The 20124-nt window shown below is 44.7% G+C and overlaps 1 protein-coding gene across 4 annotated transcripts in view; it reads right to left on the reverse strand.

The window, feature by feature from the left end:
• Nucleotides 1–20124, reverse strand: part of TRPM3 (transient receptor potential cation channel subfamily M member 3) — a 940843-nt gene that overhangs the window by 512038 nt on the left and 408681 nt on the right. For all 4 annotated transcript variants that reach the window (XM_078675756.1, XM_078675753.1, XM_078675754.1 and 1 more), the window contains exon 7: nt 15851–15923. In XM_078675756.1, coding sequence (XP_078531882.1) covers nt 15851–15923 — 73 coding nt within the window. The remainder of the gene's footprint in view (nt 1–15850; nt 15924–20124) is intronic.

A 20124-nucleotide genomic window follows, 5' to 3' on the forward strand; every position in this document is an offset into this window, starting at 1 on the left:
AGAAAGGTTACTTAGCAGATTAGTACAAAGTTAATACAAAATTGAGGCATGCATAAATAGACACAATTTATTAAAAACATGAATCTTTGCACTATCACCCAGTGCAAGCAAGAATCAGTCCTTAGCCCCGATCTGTAACCTACACAGAAGGGATTATGTCAATTTAGGCTTGGAGCGGCAAAGAGAGTGAGACCCCCTCTCCTAGATCTTACACAGGTGATAGTATCAAAATGATACTAAAAGTATGGAGTAATGGATCCAAACGCAGCTCTAGGATACAAGGTTCTAGTGTTTGACCACCAGAAAAGTGAAACAGCCCCCAACAATCTTCACGCCATAGATCTTGGGGACAGTGCGGAGCATCACTCCTTAAGCTTGTAGGGCTCTGCGAGGGTCATACAGCCATACTAACTTTAGTAAGTAGCCAGGCCTCACACTTCAATGCTTTGAAAGTGAATACCAGGGTCTCAAATAGTATTGTCTTATGGGCTGGAAGCCAATGCAAGTCCTGAGGGTGAATCAATAGATGTTCGGAGTCTTACAACAAGTGTGGTGCAACTGCTTTCTGCCCTGTTATAAGGAGATGAATTGGATATTTAGACAGTCCCAAATAGAGAGAATTGTCATAATCCAATCTGGGGTGATAATGCAATTGTCTACCGTTTTCGTGCTGGAAACTGGAAGAAAATCTAAGATATTCCTGAGAGCTTTCAGAAGCACAAAACAGATTCAGTAAACCACTCTAATCTGTGATTGAAAAGAGAGCTCTTGATCAAAACGATTACCTATATTTCTGGACTTATAAGAAGGAACAGGAGACTGACTTTAATTGGACAACCAACAAGATTGAGGTCAGACAGACCAAGGGGCACCAAAAATTAAGATAACTGTCTTATTGGAGTTGAACTGAAGGCAACTTTTTTGCTTTGCATCCATTTGCCAACTGCTGAAGCGATGTTGCAAGAGCATCATTTGCTCATATATGGCCAGTATCAACTGTGTATCATTTACTTATGATAACTCTGAAAAGCCATCAGATCGTACACTCTGCACCAAGGGCGCCAAATGCACAATAAAAATGTTAAATGTTGTATACTTGTAAAGCGCACAGCTGCCCCAGCAAAGGGGCGTCCCAGCACTGTATACCGCTGGGGAACCCGTCCTGGCTTTCCCTGTGGGATGGTCCCTACTGGGAATCCCCAAGGTGGAGCCAGGTATCCCCGGCGTTGATGGGGCCGTTGTGGAGATTAGGCAAGCTAAGCTAAGCTGGGACCCCAGGTTAGAGTAGGCACCGAGGCGAGAATTGTCGAGTCTGCTGACCCTGGTCCACAACCCTGCCGCGTCGGGAATTGAACCCTGGTCCCAGGCCGACTTCTGCTCCCGGGTCTACCGCCTCTAACCAGTGAGCCACACCACTCCATACCAGTGAGCCACACCACTCCAAAAAGGTGTGGGGTTAAATGTTAAGCCTTGGGGGACACCTTGGTTAAGCTGGTAAGAGGTGGATTTAAGAGCTCAGCATAACTTTCTGTGAATGTTCTGAAACAAAACAGTGTACCCATTTAAGGGCAGATCCACAGATTCCTTTACTTGAGTCACTCCAGCAGAGACACATGGAACATGGTGTCTAATGCTGCTGAGAGGCTATGGACTTCACCAGGAGTTAAGCAGCACAAGTTCATCATGGCAGCATAACATGTAGTGATCAGTAGGAGTGAACAGGTCCTTTTTTTATCTGTGTCACTAGAGTATGGCCTACAGGCTCACTCAATTTTAAAGTTCTGCTGCTTTGAGCTTAATTTACTCTTGGCCTATATCGGTTTGTTTGTATTGCTGTACAGCACAGGAGTGCTATTTCTGTGCTGGGTGTATGTGTGCCTGTGTGCCTTGGTATGGTGCAATACAGGGAGGATGTAGTGCTGTGCAATGCATTTGTGGTAAATGTGCTGGATATGTGAGTTCCTATGAGTGGTACAATACATGAAGGATAGAGTGCTGTGGAGTACATGCATTGCATGCATGTTAAATATATGTGCAGGATGTATGTGTGCCTATGAGTGGTACACTACATGAAGAATACAGTGCTGCGCAGTGTGTGTGGGTCATATACATGCACTGGGTGTATGTGTGCATGTGAATGGTACAATAACTGGGAAACCTAGGTCTGCAAGATGAAACATGGAGAGGAGATAGAGGGATCCCCCAGACAGATGTGTGTATTGCTACTTTGCTGTGAACTGGGTGGGAGTCACTGAAGAGGGGAGCACCAGGTTTCCCCTGTAAACTTCAAAGGGTGCTCTTTGATGCAGTGAGAGGTCACAAGGAAGGCGCATGGGTACACCTCAGGAAGGAGATGGGGCTGATAAGAGAATCATGAAGAGTAAGGCTGGAGTGCTGGGCTGAACTTTTGATACACATATCATTGTGATTGACATCCGGGAGTGAACTCTAGTCACTCTCATGGCCTTGTTGTGGGACTGCCAGCTTGGAGTCACTCCTGCTTTGACAGACCACTTTTCAAGAGGAAAAAGATTCCAGAGGAGTGGGCACTTCCGATTCCGATTTCAAAGCTTTATTCGACATTTAGTCATAAAAGCAACCTCCTAACATTATACAGTAAATACTAATATAAAAAGATACGTTAAAACACATATTAAACAGCATAGTCGAATAGCTAATATTATTTGACAATTGATACATACAATATTTAAAATTCCATATATAAAATGTTGAGAAAGGACAAGCAAGCTTATACTGGCAATTAGTCAATCATATTATTCCATAGGCTTTAGAGCACGAGATCTTATAACCCATGCCCATGCAAGAAATTTTGCTACGCCTATTACCAATGGTGTTGAGGTATCAAATGTTAGAATTCTCAGGGCCTCAGAGCAGCAGCGGGTGCCCATGTTCCTACAAACAGGTTTTAACCACATTCGACGTGGATTCGCATATAGTGGGCATGAAAATAGCATGTGTGCAATGTCCTCTATGTGGTTTTTACAATGGTCGCAATTAGCGTCCTTTGTTGTGGACCATTTTTGCGTAAAAGCGTTCACTGGTAAGACTCCCACTCGGAATTGGAAATATAATTTCCTATCCAGTGGACGTTCAACTACGTCCCAGTATTTTTCGTACAGTGGGATATGTTTTATATCCAGAAAACGTGAGGTCAGTGAAGATTGCAAACCTTTACGGTACACTGTTACGTGTACTGACTCCCAATAGATGTCCTTAAGTTGTTTTTTTGAAGGGTATAGGGCAGCATCCTTTTTATCCCACAGATGGTCCAGGCCCAGTTTCACCAATGTGCCCCGCAATTCCTTTAACCATGCAATGCAATGGAAACGATCAAGATTCACAACATCAAAAAAAGCAGTCGCATAGTGACTTAACTCTGGTGTTACCATTAACCGCCTCCAATACAACAATGGACGTAGACGGGCAATGTCTTCAATATTTTTCCTACCTAGGTCCAATTTGAGAGGGATTGTGGGTGTACTTTGCGGGACCCTAACAAGCCCTCGTAGGAATCTATTTTCCGCCCGCCCTAGGTTACCCAGGTCTGAGAAACCCCAGAGCTCAGACCCATACAAGCATGCACTTACTACTTTCATACTGTAAACCTCAAGTGCACAGTTTATAGGTCTAGTCAAAGAAGTGTTGTGTTTAATGGTGACTGCACCTGCTAACTGACTAAATTTTAGAGATGCCATATTGATGTGTGATTTCCATTTCATATCGTTTTGAAGGGTGATTCCTAGATATGCAAACGCATCTACTTTTTCCAGTGGTTCACCCTTGTATTTTATCACCCCCTTAAAACCTGTTTGGGAGTTCAGGCACATGAATTTTGTTTTGCTTGTATTCAATTCTAAGCCTCGGCTGTCACAAAAAGCCCCAAAAACATCCAACGCTTTCTGCAATCCACTAGGCGTACGTGATAATAAAAGCGTGTCGTCCGCGAACATTAGTACGGGGACGTGTACACCTGCCATGGTTGGAGCATCGTTTGGAGATTTGTTTAAATACTCTACAATTCCATTCATATAGATAGAAAAAAGCGTTGGGGCCAAGACGCACCCTTGCCTCACCCCTCGTTCTACTGGGAAGGGAGTCGTCACTTCCCCCTGTTTACCCCACCTTATTTTAGCAAAATTGTTTTCGTGGAGGCGCACCAGCAAAGTAAGGAGCTCATGGCTTATTCCCGCCTCCGCCAGAGTGTCCCACAGTTTCTCTCTGGGCACCAGGTCAAACGCGGCTTTTAGATCCACAAAAACTGCATACAATGTGCCATTTCGCAGCGTAACATTTCTCCAGTAAATGGCTAAAAAATAAAAGACTTGGTCAACACTACTAGTCAAGGGGCGAAAGCCCGCTTGATAAGGTGACAGTATGTTTTGGTCTTCAATCCATTGTTGCAGTTTATTCTTGGCTAATCGGCCCATTATCTTCTGTGCTGTGTCAATCAGACTAATGGGTCTATAATTTTTTGCCTGGGTTTTGTCCCCCTTTTTGTATATGGGGACAATTTCTGCCCCTTTCCATGAGGCTGGTACTTCTCCACCCATGGCAATTGCATTCGACAGCATAGTAAAATATGTGCACCAAGAGGTGCGGTCTGATAAGAAGACATCTGCGGGGATGCCATCCATGCCTGGCGCCTTTCCACCAGACACACAATCCAGTGCCAAGTTAACATCCTTTTCCGTGAAAAACTGATCACTGAAAAATATAGCTTGGGGGGGAGAAATAGATGCGTATATCGAACTTCTCGCATACTGGGGTTTGAAGAAATCAATCCAGCCATCTATTGGCACATGGTTTTGTGGCTGGGGAGCTATCTCACCCCTATTCCCTTTAACTAATGCCCAAAACCGCTTGGCATCTTTACTAATGCACGCCTGCTTCAACTCACTCCAGCCCTCTTCATCCCAGCGCCTCTTTGCTTGCTTCTGTGTCTGCCTATATAGATCCCTTGCCTTTCTAACAGCTATTGGGTTCCCTATTTTTAGTTCTTGACTTAGTTTTTGCCTTGCCAATCTACAACTTTTATCATACCAGCTATTAACACTTGCGGTTTTTTTAGCTGGAATTTGAACTGCTGTTTTAATAAAATAAGTTTGTATTTTGGAAAATAGTTTTTTATGAGCCTCCATCATGTATACCTGGAAATTGCTATTCCCAGAGAGCGCTTTAATATTGTTCACTTCCTCTCTTACCTGCTCTTTCATGTTTTCTAAGTTTCTTACATCTCTTAGCAAACTTCCCCATTTCAGGTGTCTTTGGTTGTTTGAACAGACAACATCACGTGTTACCATCAACTTTTTATTAGCCAATACATTGGACTCTTGATAGGAATGGAATGTCATGCACAAAGGATGATGATCACTCTCAAGTCGTGAGACAACTTCCATGTCTAGTAGTTTGGGCCATGCTCTTACATCAATTAGGAAATAATCAATCCTGCTAGTAGCACGCCCATTATCAAAGGTGGGGTTCCCTTTTGGGTCGGATGGTGTCCTCCCATTCACAGCTCTCATGCCTAAAGCGAGGCAAAGGCTCTTTATTCTAATGGCCGTAGCACTCCATCTTTTTATTGGAGGAATCTCCAATTGTGGGATTCCCCATCTACTATCCTCCTCCTCTGTTAAACTCCTATCTTCTTCTCCCAGGGGCTCGAAGGTTGAATTAAAATCGCCACCCACTATAATGTGGGGATTAGGACTAAGAGTTTCAACGTCTTGTTCTAAGGTGGGGAAGACTTCAGATGGAGTACCTGCACCAACCCCCCTGGCATAGATATTATACAAGACTGTTTCTTGGCCATTCGACCATCTGATATTTAGTGCTAGAATATCATTTGAGGTTAGTCGTCTTTCTGATATTGAACAGGACAATGCTTGACGAACCCATATCAGCAATCTTCCCGAGGGACGTCCTTTTCCACCTTTAAATGCAGGTTTAAAAACGTTTAGATAGCCCAATCGAAAAACTGGATTGACTGACCAGGTTTCTTGTAGCATGACTATATCATGCTTGTCAATATACACAAGCCATTCTGGGTTATCTACCTTACTAGCAATACCTGCTATGTTCCAAGATGTAAAAGTTAGTGTATGTGCCACCTCCAAGTTTCTACTGACAGCCACTTTTGGCTGGCCCCCCTGCTCGGGTGTTGTGATGTCCCCCGCCGCTATTCTAGCATTCCAAGAATCCTCAGACCCTGTTGCAAGTGATCTCTGTTTTTTTTGCTTCGATCCATAAGTTTATCTAGTGGGCCTGTGAAATATCTTGACTCATTTTGTACTGTTGGTCCTTTGTCTATTACAAGTCAATCACACTCATTTAGATTGGACAATGCTTGGTATCTGTTATCTAAATTTAACCCCCAGACATTGGGTGGGCCCTCCTTAGCACATCTACTGGTCACAGTTGTCCATTTAGTTCTCAGGATGCTCGGGTTAGATACTAGGCCCTTCTTTTTATAGAAAAAGTCTAGAGTTAGTGGGATTAACTCCGCCGTTCTGCGTTGTGGTGGAAAGAGGTTATTCAGAATTTCTGGTAGGACCTCGGGGCCTTTAAGGCTCAAGACCACGCAGTCCCCAGAAAATTTCTTATGACTACTCCCAATCCACTTTACTCGTCTTGCGGTTAATAAGTCTTCTGCCAATTTATGTTTACCCCCGGGACTCATATACATATTATTATTCAGCCATTGGAGTGCCTTATTTAAAAGGGATTCTGGATGTTCTTTCTGGCCTATATTTAGCGGGGGAACATTTGCTAGTACCAAAATAAGGGGCGAAGCTTCAACAATTAGTTCCATGGGATTGTTTTCTATGCTGGAGCCCTGTGATAAACAATTGCCATTTGGCTCAATGGATACAGTGGTAGCAGGGTTAGCTAGATTTAGGCCAGGCTCAGGTCGAACCTGCTCATTCTGAGGTAGTTCTGCTACGCTTTGAGTCGGGCCTTCTAGTCGTGTTCTTTCAGCCAACTTTTCTACCAACAAAGTCGGCAATTCCCTCATTTTATTGTTAGTCGCTGTTATATATTCCTCCATTTTATTTATTTTAGCAGTAAGATGGTCGATTTTTGACAATATAGGTTTTACTAGCTGGTTTAGCTTGATATCCAGCATGCCCATAAGTTTTTTTAGGATGCCCTCTTCATCCCAGCCTTGATTCACATCTCCTCTGCTCACATTCCCCTCAGTATTTGTCCTAATTGGCGGAGTAGCTGACCTTTTCCTGCTGGACCTTAACCCTTCCCTTTTTGCCAGGGTCTTAGCAGTCGCTTTGCTCACCCTTGGGGCGGCAACAGGAGCAGCCGGTAAAGTGGGGGAGAAGGAGTGGGAGGGGGGGGAGTGTACTAACTCCACTTCTGGAACTGGATCATGCAAGGAGAGATCTAAAACTAAGTCTAAATCTTCAGTTAGTACTTGCATTTCGGTGGCCGAGTGTACTACATTTTGTGGTGACCCCTTATCCAGCCCCTGAGGTGTTGGGGATGGAATATTCGAAGTATCCAAAACAATTAGATCCGTGCTTAGGATCTCAGCTTGGGACAAGGGGGGAGGGGTGCTGAGGCCCAATGAAGACCTCCTTGCATGGTTAATATTCTCCACAACTTGTACCAGATAGTTGTCCATAGTATTACCCGGGACTATCGTTTTTTTTCCCTTCGACATTTAAATGCAATTAATAGTAACTATTAGACTTTAACCCACAAATGTCAATGTCAATGTAGTCAATGTAATCAGGTAGAGCCTTATTGGCTTGTTACCTTCCTACTTGAATCCCCAACAGTTCAGGTTCAAAACGGACAGCGTCGAGGGCAGTGGGTGGATGTAAATCCCGATGACAATAATCGTAGTAGGTCTTTGAGTTGCGACACTGAAGGGGGGCGGCCCGTCACGTCACCTTAGGTCCCCTGAGGGCCACAGAGGGCCCGCCCTTTGCCCGGGCTTCGCCCGCGCTTCCGTCCGCGCGCGTCCCGCGTACGCGTGCAGAAGCTGGGCTAAGTAGGAGGAGGAGGGGGCGGGAAGAGGCACCAGGTGCGCGCGATTACCTGGCGCTAGCACCTCTGGGCCTCGCAGTCCCGCTCCCGCTGGCACACTCAACTCCCTCAGCAGATGGAAAAATCTGGGCTGGAATGCGCCGGCTGACTCGTGCAGGATACCAATGAAGAATCCCTTGGGGCAGTAACAATGGTGAGGTGGAGCACACGGGCTCAGGCGCAGTTCTGCTTACAAGCGCAGGCAGTAGTTAGACGATGGAGCACACAGGCTCAGGCACAGTTCTGCAAACAAGCGCGGACAGTAGTTAAACGATGGAGCACACAGGCTCAAGGTACAAGGGTCCCAATGTGCAGATAGACAGAAGCAATTTCAAAGGCTCCCCACGCTTTCAGCAACAGGTATGACTACGAGCGGCTCCCGCGAAGGGGGGGCCGCGAGTCGTTAAGTGCTTGCAGGGAGGAGGGGGCGGGAAGAGGCACCAGGTGCGCGCGATTACCTGGCGCTAGCACCTCTCGGCCTCGCAGTCCCGCTCCCGCTGGCACACTCAACTCCCTCAGCAGATGGAAAAATCTGGGCTGGAATGCGCCGGCTGACTCGTGCAGGATACCAATGAAGAATCCTTTGGGGCAGTAACAATGGTGAGGTGGAGCACACGGGCTCAGGCGCAGTTCTGCTTACAAGCGCAGGCAGTAGTTAGACGATGGAGCACACGGGCTCAGGCACAGTTCTGCAAACAAGCGCGGACAGTAGTTAAACGATGGAGCACACAGGCTCAAGGTACAAGGGTCCCAATGTGCAGATAGACAGAAGCAATTTCAAAGGCTCCCCACGCTTTCAGCAACAGGTACGACTACGAGCGGCTCCCGCGAAGCGGGGGCCGCGAGTCGTTAAGTGCTTGCAGGGAGGAGGGGGCGGGAAGAGGCACCAGGTGCGCGCGATTACCTGGCGCTAGCACCTCTGGGCCTCGCAGTCCCGCTCCCGCTGGCACACTCAACTCCCTCAGCAGATGGAAAAATCTGGGCTGGAATGCGCCGGCTGACTCGTGCAGGATACCAATGAAGAATCCCTTGGGGCAGTAACAATGGTGAGGTGGAGCACACGGGCTCAGGCGCAGTTCTGCTTACAAGCGCAGGCAGTAGTTAGACGATGGAGCACACGGGCTCAGGCACAGTTCTGCAAACAAGCGCTGACAGTAGTTAAACGATGGAGCACACAGGCTCAAGGTACAAGGGTCCCAATGTGCAGATAGACAGAAGCAATTTCAAAGGCTCCCCACGCTTTCAGCAACAGGTACGACTACGAGTGGGCACTTCAAAATAAACAGACCCCCAATATAAACTTTAAAGACTCAGATCCTAAATCATATTTGGTGTCTGGAAATGAACTATAAGAAGAGGAGTTTGAGGTCCCAAAAATTGCAAACTGCCAAGCAGCCAGACAGGCTGTGTGAGGCGAGGAAGCTCTGCTAAACTTCTGCCTGTCCCAGGACTGGGGGCCAGGCCTGCTAGTCTATCTGCTGGGTGAGTTATTTCACCCAGGAAATCCAAGAGCACCTGCTCTGGAGCCTGGAGCACCGGCACCTGCTTGCTTGCCAAGGACAATTGTGCCCCGTGAGGAAGAGAATAGCATTGGAGGGAGTGAGGCCAAATGGGAAGCCCTGTCGGGTGGACTTCCTCTGTGAGGTGTGAGGGGATGGCCATGTGCAGTGGGAGAGCAGTGACCCTGTGTGTCAGGAGGGCCCATTGTAAGAAGACTGCCGAGAGGTAAGGGTCATTGCCCGTGTGCAGTATTGGGCTATGACCGTGTATACCCGCAGGGGCTGCTGCCAAAGACTTCACTGTCACGATCAGGCTCGAACCCATGTGCTGTGAGGGTACAGTGACCCTGTATGCCATACGGGGTTAGAGGGACCAGCAAGTTGTGTTGCCTGGTTGGAGTTATAGCCCAGAGGATTGAGGCCACTGTGGAACCTGTGCAACTGCCCAGATTGAAGGATTTACACAAGGAACTACATATCATCACCTCCTCCCCAGCGCAGGAGATATCAGGTACTTACCCAGTGAAGATGTTGAGCCGTCGAGAACTCCTGTTGCCACAGAGGCGCGACCGCGAGTGAAAACTCACCGATCGCTGAGTGCAACCCCCCACGTGGGGCTTTGTGTAGCTAACTCACCTGAATTGACTGCTGTCGCTTCAATGCCTGTGGAAGGTGTGTGCTCAAGAACTCCAGTTGCTTGATCCTGTGAGTTGCGGATAAGACTGATTTTGGGCCAGTCAGCCCAAGGGAACTTAATGCTAATTAGAGCTGTGATGCTGAAACCCTACAGGACTCCTGAGACTCAGACTACTAGTGGGACTCATCCTGGATGTTGCCTGTAGTAAATAGGCAATACCCACTCTTGCTAACGTGAGAAGGTGGTGGTTCAAGGAACCCCCAAGGAAACACTAGAGCCCTGACCTCAGGGGATGTGTATCTGTTTGTTGATGTTGTATTTTTCCTTTGTGAGGGTAAGCGTTAGAAAGAAAATACATCTCTTTTTTCATAAAAATGAGTATTTGGCTGGACAATAATTAATTGCTATTTCTTCACGCATTATTATTGCTTCTTTATCCAGACCTCCCCACAAGGGAGCCTTGGATTGCTAGACCGTGTTACTACTGAGTGTGAAGCGTAAAAGGGGTACTTAACCCAGTTGCTCTGGATCTATAGTAGGTCAGGCACAAGGATATCAGTAAAGGCCTCAACCCCCATAGTTGGGCCCAGTAACCCCTCCCTGCTCGTTCCATGGCCCTTTGAAAGGGGTTCTGACAAAGTGGTTTTTGTGATATCGTCTTAAAGATAGCTATAATAGAAGATCTACTGAGGGATTGTTCAATAGTGGCACAATGCATGCTGATTTCGAAGAAAAAGGAGCCATTCAAATTTCTAAAGAATTTTTCAAAACCCTACACATGTAATTATGGATGCCATCTAGTCCGAGTTTGGCATTTAGCAGGGCCCAGTTCAAGTCCTTAATTGTGGCCAAAAACAGGTTTGCTTACCACAAGGGTCATGGGAAGAAGCAACTACCTGCTTTCAGCTAGGAGAAGAAAGAAACAAGTTAACTACAGAAAATAATTCCTAAGAAGGATTTATTGATAAACCTAGTTTCTTAGCATAGAAGGCTGCATGTGTGACCCTTATAGACCTATGATACGCTTTGAGTGGCAAGGCAATAGATTTCTTTAATTTTAGGTCATATGAAATTCTCCACTTGCGTACTTCGGCGTACCATTTTCTTTTTGCCAATCATAAATCCTCTGTTAACCACGGAGAGCAATGGATCGGAAGCACCAACCTTCTACTTTTGAGAGGCACAATAGGGTCAAGAGAATTAGAGAGCAACTGGCTGAAATGTAAGGCATCATCCTACATATTTCCAAAAAGAGAGGGTGAGAGGATTATTTCAGGGGTGATTGTGAAATTGTCACCTGTAACTCTAGACCATGCTAGGGTGAGGTGGTGAGGCGAAAGATTTGAGGATAGCAAAATGATGCATCCATAACAAATGTAAGGATGGATCTACTTGGAGATAATCATAGTTTGTAAAAGTAAGATCCAAAGTTTTGCCTCCAGTATGTGTAGGAGACTAAATCAGCTGGAAAATATTTAAAGCTGGAAAATATGTACGCTGGAAAGTGATTCAAGAAAGGTTCTCCCATAAACATTCAAAAGATCATCACAGTGAAAAGTAAATCACCAATCAACGTGCAATTAGCATATTGAGTGTGATAGGGTGTCACCCAATCAGAAACCAATGTATGAAAATGTCCATGAAGTCACAGAGGGAGCCAGACCAAGGCACCTGAGAAAGAACACGAAGGACTAATCTTTAAAGAGAAAATGAAACGTTCAGCTAAGCCCAACTTGTGTTCTTTTTCTAATGTGCCCATATACTAATGGCCCGAACACTGTATTTAAAAATATTTGCTAATAGACAAAAGTAACTTATGTGAAGGACCTCACTCAACTGACTATGGAACACAAAGGAGAAAATGACCTGCCATGGGGACAAGCTCAGAACACACAGGGTTTGTTCTTCACTTCCAGCAGCTCTGCTTTGTTATGAAAGAGATCAGCTCTGCTTTATTGTCTTACTACCTATCTAGCTCCCTGGGAGCAGGTGGAAGGCTCTGCGTGTGCTGTAGTGGGTGCCAGTCCATGAATCATACAGTTGATTGTTTCCCTGTTCCTTCGATTGATTGTTATCTTTTCTATCACAAGCATTCCCCTGAGATGGAGAGGGAAGATATCTCAGAGCACAAAGTAGTTTTTGAAATGAAGGATGTAGTGAGACATGACTGTTCCCAGAGCCAGTTGCATTATAGTAATGGGCTTTATGGCTTTGCCTTTTTCCTCTGACAGCTTGAGGTAAGATGGTTAGACATGTGCGAGGCGAAAGGTGGAACATTTAAGCTGCTTACTATTTTGCAGTTTCTGCTCATGCCTTTTTTCCAATTTACTCAAAAAAGAGGTCCACAACAATTGGATTTTGCATGGCACCATTTTGTCTCAATAATTATAGTTGGGCTGAAATTATAAATATATAAATACTGCACCAGACATTCCTAGAGTTGGGCTCATTTCTAGGTTGACATACAAAGATTATTTATAGGTAAAGGTACAAACACTGTTTGTATATGCTTGTTTCTTTTGAGTTCTCACGTATTCATTTCAAATTACACTCCTGGATTCTAATACTTTTTTTGTGTTCTCATTTGATAATTACAAATTATCCTTATAGGCTCCAACAGTCAGGGCCGGAAAGGCTTTACATTACACTGGGCATTTCCTTGGTGGGCTGATTTTAAAAGCCCAGGGCCGTTCCTAGTGACTCCGTCATATTCCCCAGGTTCCCAATGTCAATTGCAACAGGCACAAGAGACTCCAAGAGAGTGAGAAGGGGGAGATGGAAGGTAGAGAGAAGGTGACCAGAGAGGGAGAACAAAGATGGAAATAATGAGATATAGAGAAGATGAGGGGAAAGAGAGAAATTGCGCAAGGAGACAAAGGGAGGGTGGCTGATTTTAGCATATTTGCCAGGGCTGTTTTTGGTTCTCCAGTCCGGCCCTGCTCCACAATCTGTCCTTATTTAGTAGTATAATTTCATGAGTTTTTATGGTATGCAAGTTTTCTGAGTGCACTTCACGAAGCTTCATCCTAAAAAAAAGATGCATTGAGTATGTGCTGTATGTCATGCAGGCACTACCAACAAACTCAAGATAAAGGATGACTTCCCATTTCTTCATACAATGAAAATAAGAAGGAGGGTTCTTCACCACCTAAACCCTTCCCACTGATGAGTGCCTCTGCTTTTTTCAAGGCTGCACGAGAATTAATTGGGTCCCAGCACATTGCACGATTAAAGTGTCGCAAATAATGCTTAACAACGGCAGCCAGTGGAAACCTGCACTTCTCTTTGTACTAACTGGCAGGTGGAGACACATCATTAGAATGTATATAGTGGATAGGTGCTACCTTGAGATCATCACACCACACAATGTGTTAACAACTCTCAATGTGAATATTTCCTCAATGTGTGGATACTAATAGCAGCTCAATTATATTTTTCACAAGGCAGCAGGGGACTCACACAAAGCACGATCGAGACCTAGGGTAGGTGAAACAACCCAGGCCGAGGCACACCAACATTGATAAAAGAGACTCATTGAAGTTTTCTATATGTAGTGGTGGGGAGGAAGCATAGCGTTCATCACGCCGCCCTCCCTCAAACTAATGATCCATGCCCTCTTCCTTCAACTGCTACATGGAGCGTCATGTGAGTACACAACATCACAGATAAAAACCCAAGTTCCCCTGACAAGTATCTGGATTCAGTATGCCACTATCCTGCCCCCTTAAACCCGAGTTTTTAAAAGATTTTCATGATACGGGGACCAGGTCCCTGAGCTCTGTAAAAGCGTGCACAACATGTTCTTCTGATTTGAGGCCAGCCAATCAGATCACCAAGAACCGCAAGTCTAATCCCAGTCCAGTGGTACTGAAATGGCCAACAGGAGAATTAGTACCCATGGCCATTTAGAGGGCCTTTTTTTAAATCTACATAGCAGACTCCAGAGGTACTAATTGTCCAGATATACCTAGCCTTTTAATCCTTCAAGCCCAACCCAAACTCCTCTTTAAAAGTGCATTTCTCAAAAACAGCTGAAAAGATTTACACCAAATCACAGAAATCACGCTTTCTGAAGAAAGCTCTGTGGTATTGCCAAATTTAGTGTAATTCCATTCAGCCATATTTTGTCTATCAGAGAGCAAAGCTTCCTATTGGAACTCGCTTAAAGAAGTGGCATGCCCCTTTCAATGAAGGAGCCAAAGTGAATAAACTGATTTTGGAAAGTTTTGTGCACATTCTTCAACCAGCGCCAAATTTATTAAAGAAACAACCTTTCCTATAAGAAATCTTTCTTGAAAGTTACTTGAGACATGTTACACATAGAATGCTGCATACTGGCTTTAAAATAATGGCATTGAATTAGATATTTTTGTTTTTAAGAGACAGCACAAGGTAACGAATATATGCAGCGAGAGAGCATGTTTCTAAACTGAATAGCCCACTGGGACATGATGCCCTTAGAATGTAACACAATCAGAATACCCCAACTGAGCACAAATAGAATTGAATTTGAACAGGAGTCACATTATGAGTGAGACAGAAAGAGATGTGCGCTTCAGGAGCCGTATTATGGAAATGCCCCGAGGGTGAAACAGGCGTTTGTGTGCCCCCGGGACACTTTGGTATTACAGAAGGGGCCTCAGACGATTGTGCTATGCCTTCTGTAATACCAATAGCAGTGGTGCACATAAAGCGCCAACGCTATCTTCATAGGCCATTCCCTCATTTACATAGGGGGGGGGGGGGTAGCCCCATGCAAATGAGGAAATTCTCTTTGCCTCTGTGCCATTGCCATATTATAGACGTGGGTCCAGAGGTACAGAACCTGTCAGGGGGGCTCATTGTCAGTGCGTCCCCTGAATGCAGCACTCTGGAAGGGGGAAAGTGGGTCCCATGGACAGACTTCCCCTTGCAGTTGGGTGCAGTCACTCACTGCACCCGCCTGCAAGGGGATCTCTAATCCCCCTTCAAAGTGCAGGTGGGTTGCGGCCTGCACTGTGAAACACGGTGCGGCTTCAGAGCACCGATAGCCCACCTGGTGTACTGAAAAGCTGAAACTTGAGAGTGGAAGTTTCGCGCACTGGTTGTAACAGAAGAGTGATTACCTGGCTACTGTAGGAGAACCGAACCCATGATCACTTATTTACTCGGAATGTATCGGAGGGTACCTAGATTTCCAAAGGTTGTGTTGCTTGTTAGAAAGGGATCTTTTTTACATTGCTTGAGATGAATTTGTGTTTCAGATGTTAATGTTGGCAATGCCCAACGGTTCTAAGAGTGGTTTCAGAATGTCAAAATACCTGGCTAGAATTTTCCATTAAGTTGGAATTATGCGGCACTCCTATTCATCCTTATTTCATGTGCAGTATGCTAATGAATAAGTGTGTCAAAAGAAGAGAAATACAGGGAAAGATTTTGCGAGTGAGGTCGCTGTTAGCAATTGCATAAACTGTGTCAGAAGTATTGAACCCACACACTCTCAGTGAGTCAATTTAAATCTATTAGTAATTAGATACAATTTTCTAAAACCATAAGAGAGACTGCCTCAACTCAGTGCTTTTTATAAAGACATTTCAAGATACATACATCAAAATACATAGTACTAATATTTCTACTGAGGACACACATTCATCTTGTTGAGAAATGCCATTACCTTTCAGAAGAGCTGTCAGAATAGCTAAATCAATATCCTGGTGTCCTTCTGATCCCATTCTGAACACTGTTATCTGAAATTTTAGAGACACAAGGATGCCATTAGAGACAGGTATTTAACAAGACCTATTCTAGCAATGCGCCTCGAGCTGAAGAAACTTCAATATAAAATGATGCTTGCTCAACCACAGTCACATCACAAGTGACATATATACAGAACAACATGATTGTAGTTGTGTGCCCTATTTGTTCAAAACAGCACAGCTAAAAGAATGTCTGGTGAATAAATACAGGGATCCAGATTGATGTCCTCACTTTCGGTTCTCTATAAAGGAACTCTGCCTTTTCAGGTATAGAATCATTCGCAAATATTGAAAGTTATAATACATTAACCACAGAAGCCAAACATGAAACACAATAAAATTGATAAAGGTGTTGAGAGCCACTAAGTATGCTTCAAATGGATAGAAGATGTGTTGTAGAATTGTATGTCCTGGTACTATGAACTCAGAATATGAAAATCTATTTCAAAGTTAGAAATCCATAAGTGCATAATGAAAGAAGATGACCAAATCAAAACTTCAGAAATACAACCTTAATAGTTTGATAGTAGTATGAGGGCACTGTTACATATAAAAATAGGAAATGAAGAACGAAATTAAGCGCAAATCTGAAAAATGTAATTCATGAACTTTCACACTCATCTAAAAAGCCTAAATATTGGACATCCCCCATAAAAAATTACTTGGGGGTGAGTGCATGCTTTATTTGACTGTTTGAAGTGAAAACATCTGTGTCTCTTAGAGATAACAATTCGTCAATACCTTACAATGCAAACTGGCTACTTAACTGTACTAGTCCGGATGAAGATGCCCACGCCTGTTTACAAAGTGGGCTGGCGAAATAGTTTAAGGACAGGAAAAAATATTTGATAAAGTTGAATTTCTTCATATTTTGGGTTATGGCTGAATATCTCTCTTACAGATAGATCGGATGTATGACGTTACAACGCATACTTTTACAACACCTACCTTTACATCGTAAGTTTTACAATGCATACCATTACAACACATAATGCTTTTGGGCGCTGGATAGTGAATAGTTTAATTTACTATTCCAACTCCAGTCCCCGTGGATAGTAGGGAAGGTGTTGGATAGTACATTAAACCTATTCTCTATCCTAGAGCGCCCCCCAGCGCTATGCGTTGTAATGGTTTGCGTTGTAAAAGTTTGTTGTAGTGGTAGTTCGTTGTAAAGGTTTCGTTGTAAAGGCTGTATACCAGATAGATCAATGTATAGAAGTACTAAATAGTATCTTAGAAACATTTTTTTTTAAATAACACACTTGCCGGATACGGATTGAGGGTGGATCGAACGGAAATAATGAAAGTTATTTAAGGAAGATGTGCATAAAAACATAAACTGTTTTTGTAATGTTTTATTGATTTTCATAAAAATAAAGATGCCCTTTTTTTCTTTAGGTTTGTGCATATCTTTACATACTGTGTTAATCCATTAATAGCTTAAAACCTGTGATACTCATTAGGAATAAATTAAAATATTTCCTTAAATTTGACAACCAATATGTTTCGTAATATTTTTGAGATGCACAGTTTTTGTCTGCCCTACTGGGCAGCATTCTCCATCACCACAATCTAGATATTGCAAACATGAAGAATAAATGATTCAAAACAGGTCTCACATGAAATAAACACAATCTTGGACATATGCCAAAGGATCTAGAGCAGAGAGTCATTGTTTTTCACTGCATAGAAAAAAGAGAATGTGTAGTTTTTTAGGTTTCGCGACCTGCGTTGCACTGCACAGCAGTGCTCGCGCAGGCGAGAGTCCTTTTGTCCGGGGTTCAGAAATGGACCCTGGAAATGAACACGCTTGTGCGTGTGTTTTTACTTTTGCGACCTGCTATTGGCCTTTGCCTGCGTGTTTGTTTGAAAGATAGCACACAATAGGCCAGAGACGGGTGCATAGCTCCGCCCATTGCCTATTGGTGTGTATTATGCGCATTTCTGCCATGTGGTTTCAATTATCGTGCCCAGACACAGGCGCGATATTGAAACCATATGGCGCGCGCGCACAACTCGCGGCTTTGTTTTTCCCAAAAGTGATCGCTTTCGGTTTCACAATCACCTTTCTCCTCCCTCCCCACTCCCCTTTGGTCTCCTCACCTCCACCCCCTCCTCGCACCCCTCCCCTGTCCACGTGCAAGGAGAGTCCTGTTCAGCCCCAGGCAAATGCAAAAAGCTACTTTTCTTGTTTAGTATTAGTATAACATTTTTTTGCTAGTGTAGGCAACTTCCGGACGATCTGAAGAGTTATCAGACGCCAGGCACCTTACAATGCTAATGCCGCTTGCCAAATAACATGTACAGAAAAGGAAAATCGAGGCAGCATGCAGGATGAGGCACCACTGGCAGCTGGAACCACTTCGGCACCTCAACCGCCGGCAGCACCTCAACAGGGCGTGAACTGTCAATCGAATTTGGAGCTGCTTCTCTGTGTGCCAGGACACATCTCGCGCCCATCAAACTGCACTAGAATCGGCCGCGTGGCCACCTTAATGTCGCAATCCACCTCACTATCATCTACTTGCATCACAATCAGCCTCGCGGCCATGTCTTGCATCATAAGCCGACTCCAACTAACCAGTCCTCCCGTGTTGTGGCCACGTGCGCTCTGTACTCACCCACAGAGCAATATCCCAGAATGGCGACCTTTCGAGACTTGGACTGCAGCATCTTAAATCCCACAGAGAACCGCCAGCTGCTGTACCCTTCTTAGATCTACCTTTGGATGTTTAAGTGTGCTGAATCAATCCTGCTTCGCCTGTCGGTAACACACTGGAGTATTCCTGTTTGTCGGCAAAGAGTAACCGTAAGACTGAAGTAAGGTAGCGGATCCAGTTAAGCACGCCTCCCTCTTACATACTTTACTCATGACTCTGGACTTCAGCGCTCGTGACTCACGTTGGTACCACTTCTCCTTCAGTTACACATACGTATATAAATGTATGTATATTAGAACTTGGGAGGTTCTCGCAGAAAAGTGTACGAAAAGAAAACCCGCTGCGTCCTTCCATGCCCAGTAATCTGAAATTCAATATTCTTCATTGTGTGGCTGGGCATGCGGCAGAAGACGAGCATAGGTAGAAAGATGTGTATGTGAAAATATCAAATAGACTAGGGAAACTGACTAAACTGTAGAACTCAGGTATCTTCTCAAGAGACCTTTGGCCTCGTAGTGAAGTAGGATATTTTATTGCACTTTATTAGCCTTAATGTAGCCCATGATTCCTGCTATATGAGTGACTGTGAGTAACTAAATATAGGTGCAGCTCTGTAACTGAGCTAAAATGAGATGGCTAGTTGTGGGCAGCACGACTAAGGTCACAGACTCCAAGTGCAAATGTACACATTAAAACCCAAAGTAAGCTTTTTAGCAGCCCTGCAGATCACACCCTCCTCTTGGCTGTAGACAGTCCAACCTCCTTCCACCCTCAGAGTAATTGTAAGATGCCGTTTTCTCTTTGATGCAGTTATTGCAGTGTGCGATAAGATACAGATAGGCCTTGTACAGGCAGGACAGCCTAGGCTTTCTGGTGACTTAACATTATGCGCAACCTTTGAGCGGCACGTTGTGAGAACCTTGGTACTTACAGGTTGGTTATCTGCAGTTATGTACACTTGTGTCGTATTCCAAGAGTACAAGGTCCTTCGTGTGAGTTCAGATTGTGGGTCACAGTGCCTTTGAGTGGTTTATTTACTTTGGAAAAGTTTTAGCTTACCAATGTATGGCTTGAAGTGTGTTAAAACATTTCGGAAACAAGGCCATTCAGACCGCTCCAAGCATTGACTCACAGCACAGGAGACTCCATTTCCCAAAGAATGGTTTCCTTTTTTTTAGGTTTAGCTGATCCAGCGCGCATGCGCTGCTCGGAGAGCATTTAGTATACAGGTTTTCCAAGTGCTACCCAGGCCTAAAGCTTGAGTGCACGATGGTGTGCACGTGCACAGCTGCTGCTCGCACTCCCTTCTATCCCCTCCCTTTTTGTCAGCTTTAATCAGGCTCCTCTGCTGCTGGCATTCCCCCCTCCCTTCTCGCCCAGCCCTTCTTGTCACCTCGGCTAGCACTCACCACTCCTTTCTCCTCTTTCGGCCGCTTTGATGTTCTCAGTGAGCCGCGCTGTCAATGCTTGTTTGCAGGTGGATTTACCCTCGAACGCCTGACCTCTCCGTAAAAGCTTCCTTAATGACATCT

This window comes from Lissotriton helveticus, chromosome 2_1, assembly GCF_964261635.1.
Source record: "Lissotriton helveticus chromosome 2_1, aLisHel1.1, whole genome shotgun sequence".
Lineage (NCBI taxonomy): Eukaryota > Metazoa > Chordata > Amphibia > Caudata > Salamandridae > Lissotriton > Lissotriton helveticus.